Source organism: Protopterus annectens, chromosome 2.part0, assembly GCF_019279795.1.
Source record: "Protopterus annectens isolate FY-2018-M chromosome 2.part0, PAN1.0, whole genome shotgun sequence".
In the NCBI taxonomy this organism is placed as follows: domain Eukaryota; kingdom Metazoa; phylum Chordata; order Ceratodontiformes; family Protopteridae; genus Protopterus; species Protopterus annectens.
This window is the reverse complement of record NC_056728.1, coordinates 1347027028-1347047235: the sequence shown is the minus strand read 5'-3', so window position 1 is coordinate 1347047235 and position 20208 is coordinate 1347027028. Positions and strand designations below refer to the sequence as shown.

Genomic DNA, 20208 nt, shown 5'->3' with positions numbered 1-20208 from the left:
CACACCACCAACACCAACATATAGCAACACTAAATCCACATATGCAGAGGCCCTTAACTGTAACCTGCCCAAGCAACAAGGACCTCTGAAGCTGAAACGCAAACACCAATCACAACCAGTGTCGCATAGTTCACAACACCAGTATGCCACCCAGCAACAGCCCCTAAAGCAAGACAATGTACTTAACACTTTAGTCATAAGTGACTCTATAGTCCGGCACACTGATGTCCCACTCACCAGGTTAAACAAGGAGAAAATTACAGTCAGCTGCCTGTCGGGTGCCAGGATCCGCCACATAATGCATGCACTCAAGTCACTCCACAACAAGTACAACTAAGACTCTGTTATTGTCCATGTTGGAGTGAATGACTTGAGATGTACCTCCCTGGACTACATGAAAAGAGACATGGAAGAGCTCTCGCATCATGTGGTCCAGGCAGGTATGACCCTAGCCCTGAGTAGCATCCTGCCTTCACCCAGAATGATACCACAATATAAGGACAAAATGATTGACTTCAACAACTGGCCAAGCTTCTGGTGTCATTCAAAGGGGATCCAGTATCTGTCTGCCTGGGACGACATGATCGACAGACCACGATGCTTTGCCAGAGATGGTCTGCACCTGTCGCCCCTGGGATTCAGGTTACTAGCTAAGGCTTTTGCCACCCCTATAGTGCCTTTTTTAGGCAAAGTTCAAAGGACAAAACCACCACCATAACAGGTACAAGCATGCAAAATCTGAAGGTAATGCTACTCAATGCTAGAAGTCTAAACCTCAAAACGCACTCTCTCGAGGCACTCCTAAAAATGGAGAACATCGATATCTGTGCAGTAACTGAGACCTGGTTCAAGGGTCCAGAGAGCACCCCTGCAATTCCAGGGAACAACTCTTACCATACTTTTCGGCCACCAAACTAGGCCCGAAACACTAAAGTTGGAGGAGTGTTAATATTCACCAAGGATATTCACACCACCAGGCTAGTTGCCCAACACAATGCGTCTGAAATTCTCCAGGTGCAACTAACACTAGGTAAGACTGCAATCCAAATTGTAGCTTGCTACAGATCCCTCAACATACCCCAAGATTCTCACTACACCTTTCTAAACATACTGGAAAATATTAAGATAGAACCAAACACCCTAATACTGGGTGATTTTAACTACGCTGCCATTAGCTGGGAAAACTACTCATGTACCAACACCTTTGCCCAATGGTTCTTGGAATTCATAAATTCCAACGCCCTGGATCAACTAATCCACAGTCCCACCAGGGGCTCCAATATCCTAGACCTGGTCATTACCAACATGGGAAATCGATGCTCCACACCTATGGTCACCCCCTCATTAGTCGGGTCTGACCATAAGCTAATCACCCTTAACATCCACATCCCACCCCCACCACCCAGTAAGGAAACATCCATAAAAAACTTCTCCAAAGCCAACTTCATGCTACTCAAGTCAAAAGTGACAAACTTCATGACACCCATGCAGATGGGAACTGAAAGTTGAACTGCTGAATCCTACACTAAGGCACTTTACGAACACATCCACTCATGCATGAATCGTGCCATCCCAAATAGAACCAAGATGCTCTCATCCAAAAAAAGGAAGCCAGTCTGGTGGTCCCCTGCCATATACAAACTTTACAACAAAAGGAAGAAACTGTTGCAGAAAAGAGGAAAATCCCAGGTTGCAAAAAACTCCCTTACCAGCCTCAGTAAGAAATTGAGATCCCGCATAAAATCCTCCAAAGCTAGTTATAAAAATAAAATTGCCAAAGATTCCAAAGACAACCACAAGGCATTCTATAACTATGTCAAGAATCTAAATGGCAATGGACAGATCTGCTCTGAGCTAAAACAGAATGGCATTAAATATACTGATCCCAAGGATATTGCCAATATCCTGGCAGCTCGATTCAGTGCCAACTTCACCCCTCTCTCACCATCTAAATGGCCCATCTCAATACCAGAAGACTGTCAAATTCTGGTAATAACAGCCACACAGGTAAAAAACGCACTCTCCAAAGCTAAGAATACAGCATCCATGGGACCAGATGACATCCCGGGCTGTGTACTACATGAACTACAATATGAACTGGCACCTCACCTAAGTGTCATGTTTAATCATAGCCTCACCGAAGGTTTCGTGCCCACTGAGTGGCGCAGAGCTACAGTTATCCCACTCCACAAGGGGGGATCCACCTTGGATCCCGGAAACTACCGTCCCATCAGTCTGACGAGCCTTATCTGCAAGGCCATGGAGCGTATTATCATGGAAGTTATAAAGAAAGACATTGGCAACCTTCAAACACTGGACCCCAACCAGTTTGTGTTCATGAAAGGCCAATCTTGTCTCCTGAACCTGATTGACTTCTTCGAATCAGTCTCCAGAGCCATGGACAAGGGTAAGGTGGTCCACACAGCCTATCTAGACCTTGCCAAGGCCTTTGACACCATCCCCAACTCTGGAATCATAGATAAACTTACTAAGCTGGGCATTAATCCCTACGTCACCCAATGGGTTGCTAACTGGCTTACTGATCGAACCCACACTGTAGAAGTAGCTGACTTCAAATCCAGCTCCAGACAAGTGACAAGTGGGGTACCTCAGGGTTCAGTCCTGGGGCCCCTCATTTGGCATCTACTTCTCTGAAGTACAGGCCAACACTAAGGGACTCTGGCTAACAAAGTTTGCAGAAGACTGCAAACTGGGAGCCATTACTGAATCCCCAAATTATGTGGATACTCTACAAAAGGGCCTTACAGAAACAGATGCTTGATGTCAGAGCCATGGGCTCAAGCTAAATGCCAAGAAATGTATAGTTATCCCCTTTGGGAAAAAAACATGCACCCGTGAATTACCATATAGGTGGCAGTACACTAAACGCTGAAAGTGTGATAAGAGACTTAGGGACACAGGTGGACAGTGGTCTCACCTTCGATAGCCACATCGCCACAACATTCAGGAAATCCTACTATGTGGCACACCTCATCACTAAGGGCTTTTCATCCAGAAAAAAGGAGGTCATTGTCCCACTGTACTCATCCCTCATTAGACCCATTATAGAATACAACGCCCCGTTTGGTATGTACCTCTCAAGACATCTGCAACAACTGGAAAGGCCGCAGAAATACCTCACTAACAGAATCACAGGCCTAAAGCAGATGCCCTATGCTGACCGCCTTAAAAAACTCCAGCTATACTCTGTCGCATATCGTCTACTCAGAGGCGATCTCTGCTTAACATACAAGGCCATGTCAAACCCAGAGCTGTTGGACATGCTACACTTAAAGAAATCCCAATCCCTCAGAGCCAGACGCTCCAGGGATCTAAACCTTGTCATCACAATAAACAAAACATGCTGGAGGGATAGGTTCCTGACCCAGAGACTCCCCAGACTCTGGAACAGATTGTCCATACATGTCAAGCAGAGTGCCTCTTCGGCCCTCTTCAAAAGGAACCTTGACGATTGGATGGGAGAAAGGAAATTCACCCCAGGGATCATGTCAGTCGCCCTGCTAGACAGGGGTCCAGGGAAGTAAATAGTGTGGGAAGAAATATCCAGGGAATTGTTATGGCTTAGGCTTGTATAGGCCCTAGGGCTGATAGCCTAGTACCACCCTATGAACCTATGAGGGACAGTTGAAGACAAATGAGTAGAACTACACAGATGGAACATTATGTTGAGTACATAACTTAACTGAAGTAGTTTACTTCATTTGGTCTTCTACCTGTGGGACAGCGTCCCCAGCTACTAAACTCCTGGGTGGCCCTCATGGAAGGATATTCCGGAGCACCACGGAACCAAAGTATGTTCTCCTTCTAGAAGTCAAATCCAATTTGTAGTGAGAAATAAAGGTACAAGATGAGGACTAAGTAGCTGCAGAACAAATATCATCCAATAAGACTCCAGACCAGAAGGACAGAAAGACCAGAAGTAGCCATGGACCTAGTGTAATGAGCCTTCACCTGACCCGGAGGAGACATGCCTTTGTCCTTATAGACCTGCAGGATACACGAGGAAATCCACCTAGCAATAGTGACCTTGGAGATAGGTTTACCCAAAAAAGGTTTAGAGAAGGAGACAAAACTGATCGGATTTCCGGAGGTTTTTGGTCCTGTGTAAATAAAATTATACTGTCTATGAACATCCAACAAGTGGAGTTTGTATTCCATTTTGTTAGCAAAGTTAGGGAAGAAGACAGGTAAATTAATGATCTGATTGATATTAACTTGTTATGCCACCTTAGGAAGAAAAGACGGACTGGTCCGAAGGGAAACCCTATTTTTATGGAAAATCATGTATGGAACTTTGATGGACAAAGCTTGCAATTCTGAAACCCTTTTAGCAGAAGTGGTAGCCACCAGAAATGCTGTTTTCCAAGATAAAAATTTAAGATCTGTGGTTGCAGCAGGTTCAAAAGGCGGAGCAACCAGAGCTTGAAGAACCATGGTAAGGGCCCCATGGGGGGGGGGGTCCTTGACTGGAGGGCATAATAGAAAAGTCCATTTGATAAAGGCTTTACACAGTCTGGAAGGGGCCAGGGAGGCAGAATTCTCACCCACAAGAAAATGAGAAATGGCAGCCAAGTGAACTTTGATAGTAGAAGAACTTGCTCCCTGTTGAAAAATATTGGCTAGGAAATCAAGAATGGCAGTAATAAGGGCCATGAAAGGGTCTAAACTTCTTTGAGAAGCCCAAAACGAAAAACATTTCCATTTGCTGCGGTAAACCTTCCTGGCTGAAGACTTATGAGCAACCACCAGAATAGACCTAACTGAAGAGGATAATCCAGGAGCCCTTGCAATCATAGGACCTGGAGCAGCCAAGCCGTGAGCTTCAAACTGTCCAGGTTGGGGTGAGGAACCCACGATGGGTGTAATCAGATCCTGAATGAAATCAAAGATCCAGAGCGGAGCCAGAAGATGAGACCAAAAGAAGGGAAACCATACCTGGAGAGGCCAAAACGGGGCAATGAGGATCACTTTGCTCCCCAGTCGACGAGCTTTCTGTAGAAACCTTGGAATAAGAGGTACTGGATGGTAAACATACAGAAGGCTGGGAGGCCAAGCATGGACTAGAGCATCTCTGGGGGACTCCCCCGGCAGGGGGTTCAGAGGGAAAAAAATCGTTGCACTTCGTGCTGGAAGGAAGTATGAAGAGATCACAGCAAGGCTGACCCCACTCCAGGAAGATCTGCTCTGCTACTGAAAGATTCAGAGACTACAAGTAAGGCATCAGAATAGTCTGACAACCTGTTCACTAGAATGCTGGACTGTCCCGGAATGTGCGTTGCTATGAGAAAGCGACCAGTGGAGATTGGCCATTCCCACACTCTCATGGCCTCCCGAAAAAGGGGGTAAGATCTGGTTCTCCTCTGTTTGTTGATGTACCAGACCACTGACATGTCTGATTGAATTGCAATGGGTTCCCAAAGGAAGAAAGGCATGAAGGGCCTGCAACGCCAAAAGGACTGCCCTCATCTCTAGAATGTTTATGTGCAAGCTGGTCTCGATAGGGGATCACTGGCCTTGGACTGTCCTGCCCAAACAATGCCCCCCCACCAGAGTTGGGAGGCATCCGTGGTCACTGTGGCTTGGACAGGGGCTGAAACAAAGTGTCGTCCCTCCAAGAACTCTGGAGAGCACATCCACCACAGAAGGGAAGACAGACAGACTCAACTGTGGTGTACTGGGTATGATAACGGAAGTTCCAACAGGGACCATTGTACAGCTAGTGTCCACTGTAGAACTCTCATATGTAACCGGGCGCACGGAAGAAGCATTATGGTTGCTGCCATTGCACCTAAGGCTCTCAACACTGATTCTGCCAATGGAAGATGAGAACGGCAGATCAGAGAGACATGCATCCTCAGGTTTTGTACTCTCTCCAAGGTCAGGAAGATTTTGCACTGTAGGGTGTCTATCCTTGCCCCAATATAGTCTATCACCTGGACAGGATTTAGAAGTGATTTGGATGCGATTGTTATCCCCAAATGCAGAGCAAGCTTTAAGAAATAATTCCTGGTTTGAGATCGTAGACGCCTGGTAGAAGCAGTGAGGAGACAATCATCCCAGTATGGATAGACCTGAATCCCCTGAAGCCTCAGGTGAGCCGCTACTACTGCCATCACTTTGGTGAACACCCTGGGGGCTGTGGTGAAACCAAAGGGTAGGGCTCGAAATTGGTAATGATTGACTCCTAGCCAGAAGTGGAGGAACCTCCTGGAGCTTCTGTGCATCTTTATGTGACAGTAGGCATCCTGGAGGTCTAACGAGCACATCCAGTCGCTCTCTTGCAGGTACGGCATGATGGACTGTAGTGTGACCATCCAGAATTTTTCTTTGGCAACTGACAGGTTCAGGTAGATAGGTGCAGAATAGGCCTTAAAGTCCCCCGTTTTCTTTGGCACCAAAAAAAAAAAACCTGGAGTAGAAGCCTGATCCGGACTGATCTGGGGGGATGTGTTCGATGGCTCATTTTCCTAGCAGCCTGAAAATTTCCTGTGCTGCTGCCTCCCTTTGTGTAGGTGGTATGTCCGGGAGGTGTTTGGGAGGAACCACCAAGGGGATAGTGATCTTCTGGATATGATCTGAAGCACCCAGTGGTCTGATGTTACAGACTCCCATGCCACCAGTTGCAATGGCAATCATCCCCCGACTGCCTCCAGAGTAGAGCAGTTGGGCAATCCCTCAGGGCTGCTGTCCAGGCCTGTCCGAGAAAGGTTCTTGAGACTCAAAATTCCTCAGACCCCCTCTGCCTCTGGGTCGGCATCTATCCTGTCCCTCTCTGCCTCTGGGGGAAGAAGAGCCCTGAGTGTCTTGGGAATACTGTGACTTCCGGAACCACATCTTCTTTAGCCCTCTCTGATTCCGGGAAAAGGATCTTTGAGGGTTCGAGAAGCAGATTCCGACAGCAGACAATGTCTTCCCATCCTTCTCAATCTGGACTAAAGTCTCTCTGACGGTCTTACCAAAGAAAGTAGAGCCGTCATAAGGGGTGTTGGCAAAGAATGGCTTGAAAGGTTCCAAAAACTGACATAGTCTGAGCCAGGCGTTGCGCCTCATGGACACACTGGACCCAGCCGCCCAAGCTGCTCCTTCAGTAGCATGTGAGAAGAGTCGCGTGGACATGTTGGAGACTGCTTTCAAAATGGCCATCCTCGTAGAGAATGAGTCCCGTCCTCCTGCAACATGGACTTAGGGGGAGACTCAGACAGCTCCTTGACCAGGTCGCGCTGGAGTCTTGTGACGTGGGCGAGATAGTTCAGTGCCCTAATGGAAAAGGTTGCTGATGCATAAACCGGCTTCCCTAAGCGGTCCATCATCCATGACACTCAGACAGGAGGATGAACCAATTAACTCTCTTGGGTTAGTTCCTTTTTTGTGGCTGCTGCTACCACCACAGCGTGTACGGGGGAGCCCTTATTCCACGCTGGTCTATCTGATGGTGGACTCAAGATCTTATCAGGATGTTTAGGGAATGGTTCCATGGTGTCCTGCTCCTTCCAAGCCCATGAGGTGATCCACCAGGGGATCTGCGGGAGGGGACACCCTGGAAGTAGATGGGCTTGTGCCGATAGGATCCAGGAACACGGACTCATCAGAAGAAGGTTTGGGGGCAGACCAACCTCCTCATTGGAGTAGGATTTCCATGATGTTTCCAAAAGAGACATCCTCGGGAGGTGACCTGGGGGAAACTTCCCCATCATCCAAATGCGTGTCCTCAGTGAGGGACTCGGGGAGAGTCCAAGTGCCTCCTCTTACACGTATGCTTGCGAGGCACGTCTCCGGTGGGACTCTCCGGGGGGAACTCAGAAGCCACTTGGTCCTCAGGGGGAACTATCTAGGGCTCCTCAAGCACGGGCTGTCCCTCTGGTAAAATGATGGCGTTCGTAGAAAGAGCCGAGGGGGTTGGTGCGGAATCCGAGTGGATAGTCAGGGGTCTTGATCCAGCAGAGAGAACCCTTTCTACCATGAACGCCATGGGACAATGAACCTCCTGGGTACCAATAAGGAAGCCGGTTTCCCCGGATCCGACATGAGAATCGGAGCCGGGCCCGAAGTGGATGGAGCTCCAAGGGAGGGAACTTGGCCTGACAATGCCGGAGCCGATGAAAAAAGTTCTGATCCCTCAGATCCGACACCCAAGCTCCGGCTCAGAGAGCCGCTTAGATCTGAACTGGTCAGATCTGACATGCTCCAGGCAGCTGTTGGTGTTGAGGAAGCAGGTACCATCAGCGTCGGCCCCCTGACTAAGACCATCCTCAGATCCGAGTACTCCCGGTGGACGGATCGGAGAAGGAGAAATCGGTGTGAAAAAAAGGAAGCGAGCTCCCCCCTCCAGAGGGAGAGGGGGCTGGCAAGACCCCCATCTGGATCAGAGTACGAATGAACCTCCTCATCATTTTATCCATGTCAACTTCCGAAAAGCTATGTGTGGATCTCGATGAGGCCACGAACTCCAACCTGGCGAGTCGAAGAACCGGGGCCCTAGATGGAGAACGTGTCTCCTCTGGCTCTGGGGAATATCTTGGAGATCGAGCTGAGGGGAGTCACGGATCCTAGGTTGACTTTTGGTGGGAGAAGGAAGGTCCGGAGACCGCTTATGTTTTTCTGGTTTGTGAGATTTCTGGCTCTCTCTCTTTCAATCTGCCCCTTTTCCGCTCCACTTCCACAAGCTTTGAAATGGGAGGTTGAGTCCCAGCCTGGGTTGGAGGAGAAGCAAGGGCAAGAGAAGAAGGACAGGTGGCAGCAGCAGCCGCTGCTGTGACCGAAGCTGAGGCAACCACCTCAGAAGTGGGAAGAAGGCCTTTCAGGGCCAACTTGGCATGCGGGTTAAAACCCACGCAAATAGAGCAATCAGTATTCAGGTGGGCAACGCCCAAGCACATCACATAATGAGTGTGGCCATAATGAGTGTGGCCATCTGCAGGAGATAGTTTATGGCCACACTCAGTGCACCTTTTGAAAACAGGCTTATCAGCCATGCCTCTATCCAAGCCACTCACACTAGAGAAGGGAAAAAGGAGAGAAAAAATTACCAGTTTTCCCACTCAGACCACTCACCACACACTCAAGTCACACAGAACACACTGAGGGGGGAGGGGAAACGAAGCACACTAATAAACTAACTCTAAGTAGAATAAAGGTTCTATTACACGATGCACCAGTGAGGGGAGGAGGAGAGGAAACCTACACTAAACAGTTATACTCAAAATTTGAGAGAAAAAAGCTGCTTAAAAGCAGAAAACCCACTTACTACTCGGAGCTCAGGAGATCACAATGCTTCAGCAAGCCGCGGCAAACGAGATCTGGGGGTTGGAAGGTAGTGGAGGTGTATTATGGGTAAGTGGAGGAGCTCTTGGAGCTCAGAGCAGATGCTAGTGAAATTGCCGGCTCGGATCCGACACGGATCCGGTATCCCACAGGTTGAAGACCAAATGAAGTAAACTACTTCAGATTAGAATTTTAGTTTCATTTAGGAAAATAGCAGCCAGAAAGTTAGTGATGCAGATAGATAGTGAGAGAGAGCTAACAAGAATAGAAGCAATAAAGCCTGAGCAGTAGCTTAAGGATATGGTATAGAAACAGAAGAGGAGTTAGAAGAGCCTTAGAATCTTGCAGTCTATGAGGAATTGAAATGTGACAGAAAAGGACAATGAGGCTAGTGTGGAAGAAGAGGAAGACCTACGTATTAGGCAGGCTTTATACAGGAGCACAGCCATGTATTTTTGACATGAGTTTGAAATGGGTTAGGGTAGGCATACACCTGGTAGACAGAGGTAGTGAATTCTAAAGTTTAGAGACAGAGTATGAATACAGAGAGTGACCTGGTTTTCTTGTGGGTTTTGAGACAGCTAAGAGGTTTTTGTCTTCTCATCGGAGGGATTGATTTGGTGTGCAAGGTGTGAGTTGGGCAGGGCAGGCAGTAGGCTTGAAAATAAGGTTGTGCAATGTGGATAGCTGAATAAAGGCAAGTTGGTTGGGGAGTCCAAGCCAGTTTAAGTCTAGGAGTGGCTTACAGTGGTGTGTGTGATATTTAGAGTTTGTGGAAAACTTTGCAACTTTGTTGTAGCACTGTTCCATCTTGCTTAGGGTAGAAGTTTGTAAGTTAGATAAGATACCATAAAGAAGGGAGGGAAGTAAAAATGTTTTTGCAAGGATAGTTTTGGTTGCTGCAGTAAAGAAATGTTTGTTTTTATAAGAGTCCCATGTTTTGATGAATTTTCTTTATATTTTGCATATGGGGAGGGGGTCAAATGAAAGTTGTCAATAATAACACCTAGAAGTTTGGTTTCCTGCACTATTTTTATGACAGAGTTGTCAGATGCAAGGATGTTGAAATGATCAGTGACAGGGGAGGTGTTTTGGGATGAAATAGTACTAGTTTTGTCTTCTTTGCATTAAGAAAGAGTTGGGCATTTCTTAGCCAGGATTCAACTGCTGTAAAGGACTGTTGAGTTTTTGAAAGTAGTTCTGGTACTGACTGAGCAGGGCAGATTATGGTGGAATCATCAGCATACTTAATGAGGGTCCCAGGGTGAGAGGCAGCGTGAAGGTTGCTTGTGAAAATGTTGAAGAGTAAGAGTCCTAGGATGGAGCCTTGAGGGACTCCAGTAGGGTTGTGGAGAAAGGGTGAGAGTTCATTGGACCATTTCACTGCTTGTTTATGATCCTTGAGGTAGCTCTGAAACCATTTTAGTGTGTTATGTGAGAAGCCTAAGTTAGACAGTGTGTTCAAATGTAAGGGGTGAGACACTGTGTCAAAGGCCTTGGAGAGATCTAGGAATACTGAGGCTGCATAGCATCCTACATCTCTGGCCTTGTTCAAGGTGTCTGCAACAGATAATAGGGCTGTAGCTGTGCTGTGGCTAGGTCGGAAGCCATGTTTGGTTTTGGTGAAAAGATTGTTTGCAATAGACATTGCATTACCTGCTGATGGCTACCTCTCTCGAGAATTTTGAATATGCGTGACAAGATGGATATAGGACAAAAATTGGATGGATCAAAAGAGTTGCCTCCTTTGTGGATGGGGGTGATGTGAAATTGTTTCCATATGGTAGGTACGTCAAATTCGGATAAAGACCTATTTATAGGGATACTGATTGGGTAGGCGACTGAGTTAGAAGCCAGTTTGAGGTAGTATGGCGGGAGACTGTCAACTGAGGTAGAGCAGGGTTTTAGTTTTTGTAGCAGTTTCTTAATGGTGTCAGTGGGTATGGGCTGAAATGAGAATGGGGTTTGTATGACATTTTGTTGAGTAGGGGGTTAATGACAAGATTAGAAGTAGTTGATGGTCTGGGGTTGGTGTCTGAATAAGTTGAAGGGTGGGGGGGTCCAGCATTAGGGGTGTTGATTAGTAGGTCTGAAACTGATTTTATGAAGTGCTTGTTAAAGTTTTCGGCTATCTGTGATGGAGGGGTATCATGTGATAGGGTGTGTTCTCCATTTCTTCCAGGGTTAAGTAGAGAAGATATGGAGTGCCAAAATTTACTGAGGTTGATTTTATGCTGGAATTGAAGCTGGGAATAATATGACTTCTTATCTCTGTTGATTAGTTTCGTCACTTTGTTACGTACGGTTTTAAAATTAACATGATTTTGTTCATTTTTGTTTTGTTTCCAGGTTGACCAGGCAAGGCCCCTTTGCTTCATCAGGTGTTTACATTCCTTAGACAGCCATAGTGCGGAGTTCTTTTTGATTCCTTTCATACGAATGGCAGCTAGTGTATTAAGTATGTGAAGGAAGGTGTTACTAAAGTATAGTATAGAATCATTGGGCACCCCTTAAACAACTACTCCTTAGTCTGTTTCCTGTAGGAGATTGTTAAATTTATGCTCTCAAAAATTAGTTGAGTTCTAACTAATTTTGTAGTGTGTACTCTTAGCAGTTGGGAGTTTGTTCTAAGGGAGTAAGCTGGTAGATGATCGCTCAGGGAGCTAACAGTGTACTGGAAGAGGGGTAATTGGCAGGGTGGGATAGTAGGATCCAGTATAGGGTGGATTGGCCAGTAAGATCTTTGCTGTATTTTGTTGGAGTATTGATAAGCTGAGAAAAAAACATACAGATTTATACAGTTTGTGGGAGACCTGGAAGCTATGGTTTGCCAATCTATATTTACTTCTCTTAAGGTTATTGTTTCAAGGTTTATTGCTTGGGATATCCATTATAAAGTATTTTCCAACACTGGTATATTCAGTTACCTGGTGGGATATATATTACTATTATGCAAATTCTTTTTGATATGCTGAGGTTCAAACAAGAGATTAGTACCTCAGCATTGGAAAAGATATATATTACTGGTGTAGGGTGTGATGTTGAGCATACAGGGATACAGAAGAGTTATCCCTCCCCCTTTTTTTTAGATCTATCTCTCCTGGTTATTGCAAAGTTTAGAGGAATTATTTCTGAGTCTTTTACATTGGTGTATAGCCATGTTTCGGTAAGGGCTAGTATGTCAGGTTTATTTTGATCAATCCAGGCATGCAGTTGGGCTATTTTATTACATATACTTCTAAGTTTCAGAGTAAGTATATTTAAATCTTTGGAATTACTGTTGTGGTTAGGATTAGAAGGTGGGCCAGGGTTAGGATGTATGTCTCCACAGTTGAGTACATAGGTAATGAGGAATGCGTACCATGGGAAGTGTTTTTTATTCCTAGGGGATGGTAGTGCTGTAGTGTGGTTTCATAGGAGGTGAGGAGGACAGTTTGTGGCTTGAATAATATGATAGGGTATAGAGAAAAAGGTGGGAGGAGATATTTGAGAAACTGTGTTGTTTACTGGGGAGAGGGCTGGAGGAGGTTGTTGTGTGTGGGGGTACGTAAAGATACAGCTGTAGCGAGGTTGAGAATTAAGAACAAAGAGGTTAGGCTAGTTAGGAGGAGCATGTCAACTGTGATAGTGGGTTTAAAAATAGTAAAAGTGGTATTTATGTGTCTGAATGCAATATCAGGTGTAAATAGAGATTATGTTATCATGTGATATGTGTGCAGCTGAAGGTGAGGTTGAAAATGTTTTGACTTCAGAGTGGGCTTTGACAATGCGGTTAGGTGTTTTGCCTTGTAGTTTGCGATAACGATGGGTGGGTGGAGATGTGATTGGTCAGTAATAAAATTATGGTGCAATGTTAGCTTGTGTGTATAGTAGAAGAGAAGGTGTTAAGCTTGGAGTTAATGTAAGATATTTTGATGTGGTGATTGCATTGTGATGGTAAAGTAGAGTAAGATACAAAGAATTATAGCAGAGTGCATGAGAATTCAAGGTGATGGATGTAAGGGAGAGCAGATAAGTTTGGCTAAATAAGAGAAAGTAAGGTGCGCATGAAATATGGGTGTGGACAAGGTAGAGTTGTAGTTAATTGGATTATAGGAATGAGGGAGAGTGGTTTGCTTAGGATATGAGTAGAGGTGCTGGGGGAGGGTGTGATATGGGGGAAGGGCAGGGGTGCGGAGTGAGTGAAGCGAACAGAGTGGGACCCCCCCCCCCGGATGGTTTACCACCATAAACAATCAGTGAGGCAGAGTTTGTGGATACAGAGCCAAGGTGTCTGAACTCTAAATACTTGACTCAAGTCACAGCATATAATTTTATAGTTCTGGGCTTTTCAATGTTTTTCCAGGGATATAATTACACTGATAAGAGTAAAATATGCTGAAGTGTTAATGTAGCTTCACCTTCAGCAGTAAAAGGCCTATGAGTGTAGGTGAATAAGTGGGGGTAGGGATATCCTTCCGGCAGATTCAACACTACAAAACAATACACACTAGACTTAAATTAAGCTATTAGTTTGAGTCTTGGAAATTGCCTTACATATATTTAACTCTGTATGTGTTTCTTGTGCACTTTTGCCAACTGCAGGTGAAATTCAGCTGTGCAAGTTCTTTAGGCAGTGAGATATGATAACATGTGCAGCAGCCGTCAGACATACGTGTGCTTGTTTCAATAGATTTAACTCAGTGTATTTGCTTCTTGTGCGCTTTTGCCAACTGCAGGTGAAATTCAGCTGTGCAAGTTCTTTAGACTGGGATATGACCACATTTGCAGCAGCAGTCAGACTTGCATGTGCTTGTTTCAATAGATTTAACTCAGTGTATTTGTTTCTTGCACACTTTTGCCAACTGCAGGTGAAATTCAGCTGTGCAAATTCTTTAGGCAGTGGGATATGATAACATTTGCAGCAGCAGCAGCATGTCAGACTTACATGTGCTTGTTTCATCAGTGTATTTATTTCTTGTGCACTTTTGCCAACTGCAGGTGAAATTCAGCTGTGCAATGTCTTTAGGCAGTGGGATATGGTAACATTTGCAGCAGCACTCAGTTACATGTGCTTGTTTCACATTTTGTAGAGTGAAGCAGCTGCATGGAGAGAACACTTGGGACATGGGGTAGTAAAGTGATACATTTCTATATAGCTTTTCATTACGTTTAAGCACTGCTGAGCAAATGGCCAAGCTGCACATACCAGCTCAGTTCTGTTAAACATCACACTTCAATTATGAAATAAGTGACCGAAGACACTTTCTTTATGGTTTTCATGCCGTACGGCACCTTCACAATCCAAGGAGTGTGTTACAGATACTGTTAAACACCCCCTACATGACATTACTTCATTTTCAGGTCAGCCTCTCAACTGTACAGATCGTCGCAAAATGTCCAGATTTGTGCCTCATATTTTTGGTCCATTTTTCATAACATTCTGTTTCTCTGGCAAATCATTGGTCAAATCATCACAGACTGCAGTTAGATGATGACAGGCATTTGATTTTTGGACAACATACTCTTCAGGAAATTATTGCTTATTCAAAACCTGTCATTCTATCAACTTTCTAAGTTTGCAGGAGCAATATTTAAAAACTGTCCCTATGTTTGGGCTTTTGTCTCACTTTTACTACGGGCTTTGTCCAGACTTCTTGCTCTAAAAGGTTGGGATGTATGCGTCTGGGGACACTTTCTTATTGTAAAGTGCCATACGGCACTTTGACAGTACAGGGGGTATGTTACTGATCTGCGAGCACTACTGTAATGTGCCCCCTGTACTGATTCAGTATCCGTGTACATGGCTCCATCTCAGTAGCACGTCTTCATTAGTATGCAATGTGCGCTGCCGCGAGGGAGATGTGGACACAGACACCATTCACTCCGTGTAGGAATAACTCTATTCCTATAATGCTATTCCTACATGGAGTTTATTAAATCCGGGGGCATGTGTATACCGTTCTGAGTTAAAGACAACACAAGCATAACTCTCACATTCTTCCTCCTAATTTTAGTTTTCCTACTGATTTTCTTGCAGCCTTAAATATCAAGGGGGATTCATAAAGGTTACCACAAAATGTAGACTAAACGTACACTTTGCATAATTTTTGTGAGGTACTAGAAAGCACAAGCATTGTGGCAGGGATGTTACTGAATACAGAATGTGTACATTAAATGTACACTTAGTGTAGGGGTAATGAATCTGGCCAAATGTCTGACAGGAATCACGTGAAGAATTAGAGGGACAGCTCCCATCCCTTCCTATTTGTGAAAAGTGTAAAAATACTACTTGTATCTTCCAGGAACTAGTTCGTGCTTATACTGCTACCACAATCTGCCTACTACTAAAAAGCCCAGCATACATGCTGTTGTTTAGTACAAGATTCTTTGCAACCCAGCTGCTCAAGTTGTCAGCTCAAGGTACTTAATCTTTCATGTGTTGCTACTCACGCCATACAGAAAAGATTTCTTTTTGCTGAAGTTCATGGTGTTTCGTTATGTTATTCAAGATTGCAGTCTCCTGGGGAAACAGTGAGACAGCTTTTCATTGTTTGACTGCTTATTCTTTCCCAGGATACAGCAGCCTTGAATTGAGAATAATAAAGCTTGGAGGAGTGTGGGAGTAAAGCAAGCACACCTGCAAAAAGTGTACTACATTTCTTATTAACATGGGATACTTTGTTGATATACTGTTTCAGTGGTATTGTTCTTATTCATTAGGTTGTCAGCTTTTGCAAATAAATTAGTAGTTGGTCTGCTTCTTACTGGTACTGGACGCTAAACTTTATACTTTACTACATAAAAGCTTATGCACATTTTCGAGGAAGACAACTGAATGCAATCTTGTTAACTATGCATGAGTATAAAAAGCATCTTTGAAAATAAGGCACTTTTATTTCTAAAGTACCCAGCTTAGCCATAAAAAGTTGAGAAACTAAGAATGGTTAACATACATAGCTTTGATGCTTTCTGTCAGGTTGGTTTCAAATGAAAGGAACTGCTTCCCTTTCTTCGTGAATCCTCGAACCTCTGACCCAATGGCAACAAATATTTTTTCCTGAGGTGTGCCATAGGCACCTCCAAGCTCCAGTCTTGATATCTTTGGTCCTTGCAAAGTCTTGAATATGGGCTGCAGAAATAAAAAACGAAGGTGAGTATGCACCTCTGTATAAGCATATGCGCTTATTGTCATTGGATATATTTCTAGCAGGACTGGAAAGCAAAATAATTAGCACATAGTAGTAAAACCTGTTGCAACAGTGATATGCTTATGCTCTGACCTAAAAAAAAGACAACTAAACAGTACAGGACTGAAACAAAATAAATAATTTTTATTTCCTTCCATCTAACTGATTAATAATAACCCCTTGAGAGGTTCATTAAGTGTTAAAAGATGCTCAGAAAAAAAGTCACAGTAGAAATGCACTGTTACATATTCAATAACATCTCTGTAAAAATGTAATTCCTAGAACGTCCTCATCTTTTCTGTATCTACGTATGCCTACCATACATAATCCTGCTAACATAAACACTATTCTACCAAATCTAACAAAAATAAAAAGTTCTAAAAGTTTAGCTTTTAGTAAATGTAGATTTACAAATGAGTTGCATTTATTTTAAAGTATCCAGGTAACTATCAAAAGCTAAGAAATAAATAATGAATGGTTTACATATAGAGTCTTTTCCAGTATGCAACAAGTAGATAGATGTACCTTATCTTAAAGTGGACATAGCATCTTTTTTGTTGTCAATTTCAAGGCCTGAAAAGGTGGGAAGGTAATTTTTATTTTATTTTTTTTTTGCATCCTCTCCTGCTGGTAATGAAGTCACCTCTGTGGTCACTATTATCCATTCATTTGTTATTACAAGGCTAAAGGGCCATGGCAATCAGAGGGATTTTCTCTTATGCCGTACATCTCCCTATATCCCTGCCTGTTGATATCCAAGAGAAGGTGTGCAATGGGCCATCAGAAAGGGTGGTACCTGCTTCTATGAGCAATATAACCCTCAAAGGTCCTGCCAACCCTGCAACAAGAATCTTCATGTGATTTCTGGTCTCAGTTGGGGATTTTAATTAAACAGGAAGTCTATCATGGGCATGCGTGCTTACCTGCCTCCTTCTTGTGAGTGTTGGGTAGGCAGCGTCTCATCTTTCCTCTCTTTCCTTTCACCAACCTTGGCTGTTACTTGAACCTAGAACACAGGAGGTGTGGTGAGGGATTTATCCCTCTACCTCACACAGGTGGCTCATCTCTATACAGTAAACTGATGGAAAACTACACAGGAAATCAGTCCACCTTATAAACAATATTACCAAAAATAAAGAGGAAACCATGCACATTTTACTGAAATACTGTACCTCCAAGATGTAACAATCTCTTAAAAATTTAAGGTGGGGACATTAAAAATGACATATGATATTTGTGCCTACCTTCCTTGAGCACTGGCTATAACATTTCATGATCAGACTTAAAAGGCCTCCTTTTTGTGTTTACAAATTTATACCAATTTATCAAAAAGACAAAATCATTGTCAACTGCCACAGAAAAGTTGAACAAAACCTTCCTATCTAAACAGAAAGCTCCGTTCTTTAAAAATCTTGATTTCATCATTAGATGTTTACTATCAAGACGTTAACAGAAATAAAGAATTTAGTATTTGTCTACTGACCATGAAAACTATCAGTAAACTACTGTATAAATCCACTGTATCCCAAGCTTGAAATAAATTTCCATCCTACATAACGCTCCATTACTCACCCTATTCACTTTAAGAAAGAACTCAGACTTCACTTAACACCAAAACTTGTACCTGTCATGACCCTACCTAGCTCCACTACTCTCCTTTATCTAAATCTTCTACAATTATCTATATTTTCCCCTCATATTTGCCTTGGCATTTTTAATCTACCTTCTTATACCCTTTCCACCCATACATGCATACATAGTACTACACCACTTCAAAACTGTTATTAATAACATAACATAAAAAAGGGGGGGGTTATTATCACTATTGTGTATATATATCTACTGATCCGATTCTTATTATTTTTCTTATCTAAACACTGTGAATTTCTATGTATTTGTATGTCAAACTGCAATTTGTACGTATTGTATGTCAAACTGCAATTGGTATGTATTTTGTAAACCAACCTTTTGTGTATAGTAAACTGTATGTAACTGGAGCTTTTCTCCTCGGGTCTCCACTGAAAATGGGTCTCTGGCCCAGCAGGACAAACCCAGTTAACAAATGTCAATAAATAAATAAATAAATGTGTAAAGAACTCACATACACCAAACTGTAGATGACACAAAACCTTTACTTTAGTATTTCAAAGTAAAAGTACTGCATAAAAGAAAACAGCACAAACCATACAAGTTGACCTTTTATTTGCAATATATTCTTAACCAGTGACACACACTATGCAAAGCTGTTACAGACTCCAACAAGTAAACATAATACTCTTAATCTGTCTATGTGAAAAGACAGATGGCAGTTAAGAGGTGAAGTTTTAATATTGAACATTAATTACAAGGAATTTAAATGGTTCCGGTAGAAACAAAAATACTAAAAGAAATCTAACAGGTCCTCATATGACTTGTGTTTTTCAGGATATTGCCTGACATCTAGTGAAGCTACACTCTCTAACAAAAAATTAAATCTTTTTTTAGCTAAAATATACTAAAAGGCCAGTACATGTCACCATCACTATCAGATGGGTTCTACAAATTTCTGGGCATACAGAATGTGTGTAATGAGTATTTTTTTTTATAGTCAGGGATACATTTTAATCATTACTACAATTTTTCCATCATCTTCTACCTTGAGCCACATTTTTAAAATGTTAATTGTCTAATCATTATACCTGTAGACTATTACTAACAAATCACTCAAACAGCTGGCAGACTGCAAATGGCTAATTTATATGCTTAATATAGAAATCCAGTGCCTTCAATCTGCCTAGAACTGTCTTAGAGTTAAATGAAATATTGGTACTTGGAGTTATCTAGTAAGCATTTCACTTTTTAGATACGAGTTATATTTTTTAACCACTGGCACATGGGATATGAATGGCATGGGATTTTGCCATAATTTTAGACAGCCTAAAATAAACACATTCTCCATAATTAATTGCCACCCTGTTCTTTGATCACGGAATCTGTTACTACACTCTATCAAAATGGGTTTTATCTCCTCAATAAAGAATGTAGAAGTAGCTTAATACTCTGTAGAAAAAACAAGCATCTAAGAAAGCAATGGAGAAAGTAATGAATCAAGCCCTTTTGTGTAATGGATTCTCAAAGGAGTAGCTATGGTTTTAGGTTTATGTGAAATGAGCTTGCCTCTAGTAAGTGGCCAAACAGCATAGACTCCACTGATGCATGACAGAATTCCTGCAACTACAGTTAGCTCTTTGAAGATGGCTCTCCCATCCACAACTAAAGATATGCTGGAATAAAACACCCCAGCAAACCACTGATTCACAGCCTGCATATTGTACAGTATACTGTTCATCGAAGGAGATGTTTCTGGTCATCACCTGAGAGCAAGACAGAGAACAGGAAGCCAAATCCTATATAACTGCATTATATGCATTCTACATAATAATTAACACCAAGCAGATCTGCAAGACTGCTGGTCGGCAATGCAGTTCAGAGGGAGCAAAAGGAAGGGAATGAGCTAAGAATGAGTTGTTCAATAACCTCAGCTGAGATACTTACTCTTTTTTTTAATTAATTTAAAATCTGTTGACCTTTGAATGAACTACTCAGTAAGAATTTGTTGATTTATAATGGTTTATAATGTAGTTTTGCAGACTAGTTGATTGTACAGAGATTTAGACTTGCAGACTGCAAATGTAATGCCTATGACTAATTTATGAGCTTTAGTAAGTGTGCAACATTTAAAATATATCTAAGATATATTAATGTGGCACTATTAATT

The 20208-nt window shown here is 43.0% G+C and overlaps 1 protein-coding gene across 1 annotated transcript in view; it reads right to left on the bottom strand.

Moving 5' to 3' along the window:
• The window catches only part of BBS7 (Bardet-Biedl syndrome 7), a 1778061-nt gene that overhangs the window by 1486470 nt on the left and 271383 nt on the right, over positions 1-20208 (bottom strand). The window contains exon 4 of the mRNA XM_044061529.1: positions 16218-16393. Within this exon, the coding sequence (XP_043917464.1) occupies positions 16218-16393 (176 nt within the window). The remainder of the gene's footprint in view (positions 1-16217; positions 16394-20208) is intronic.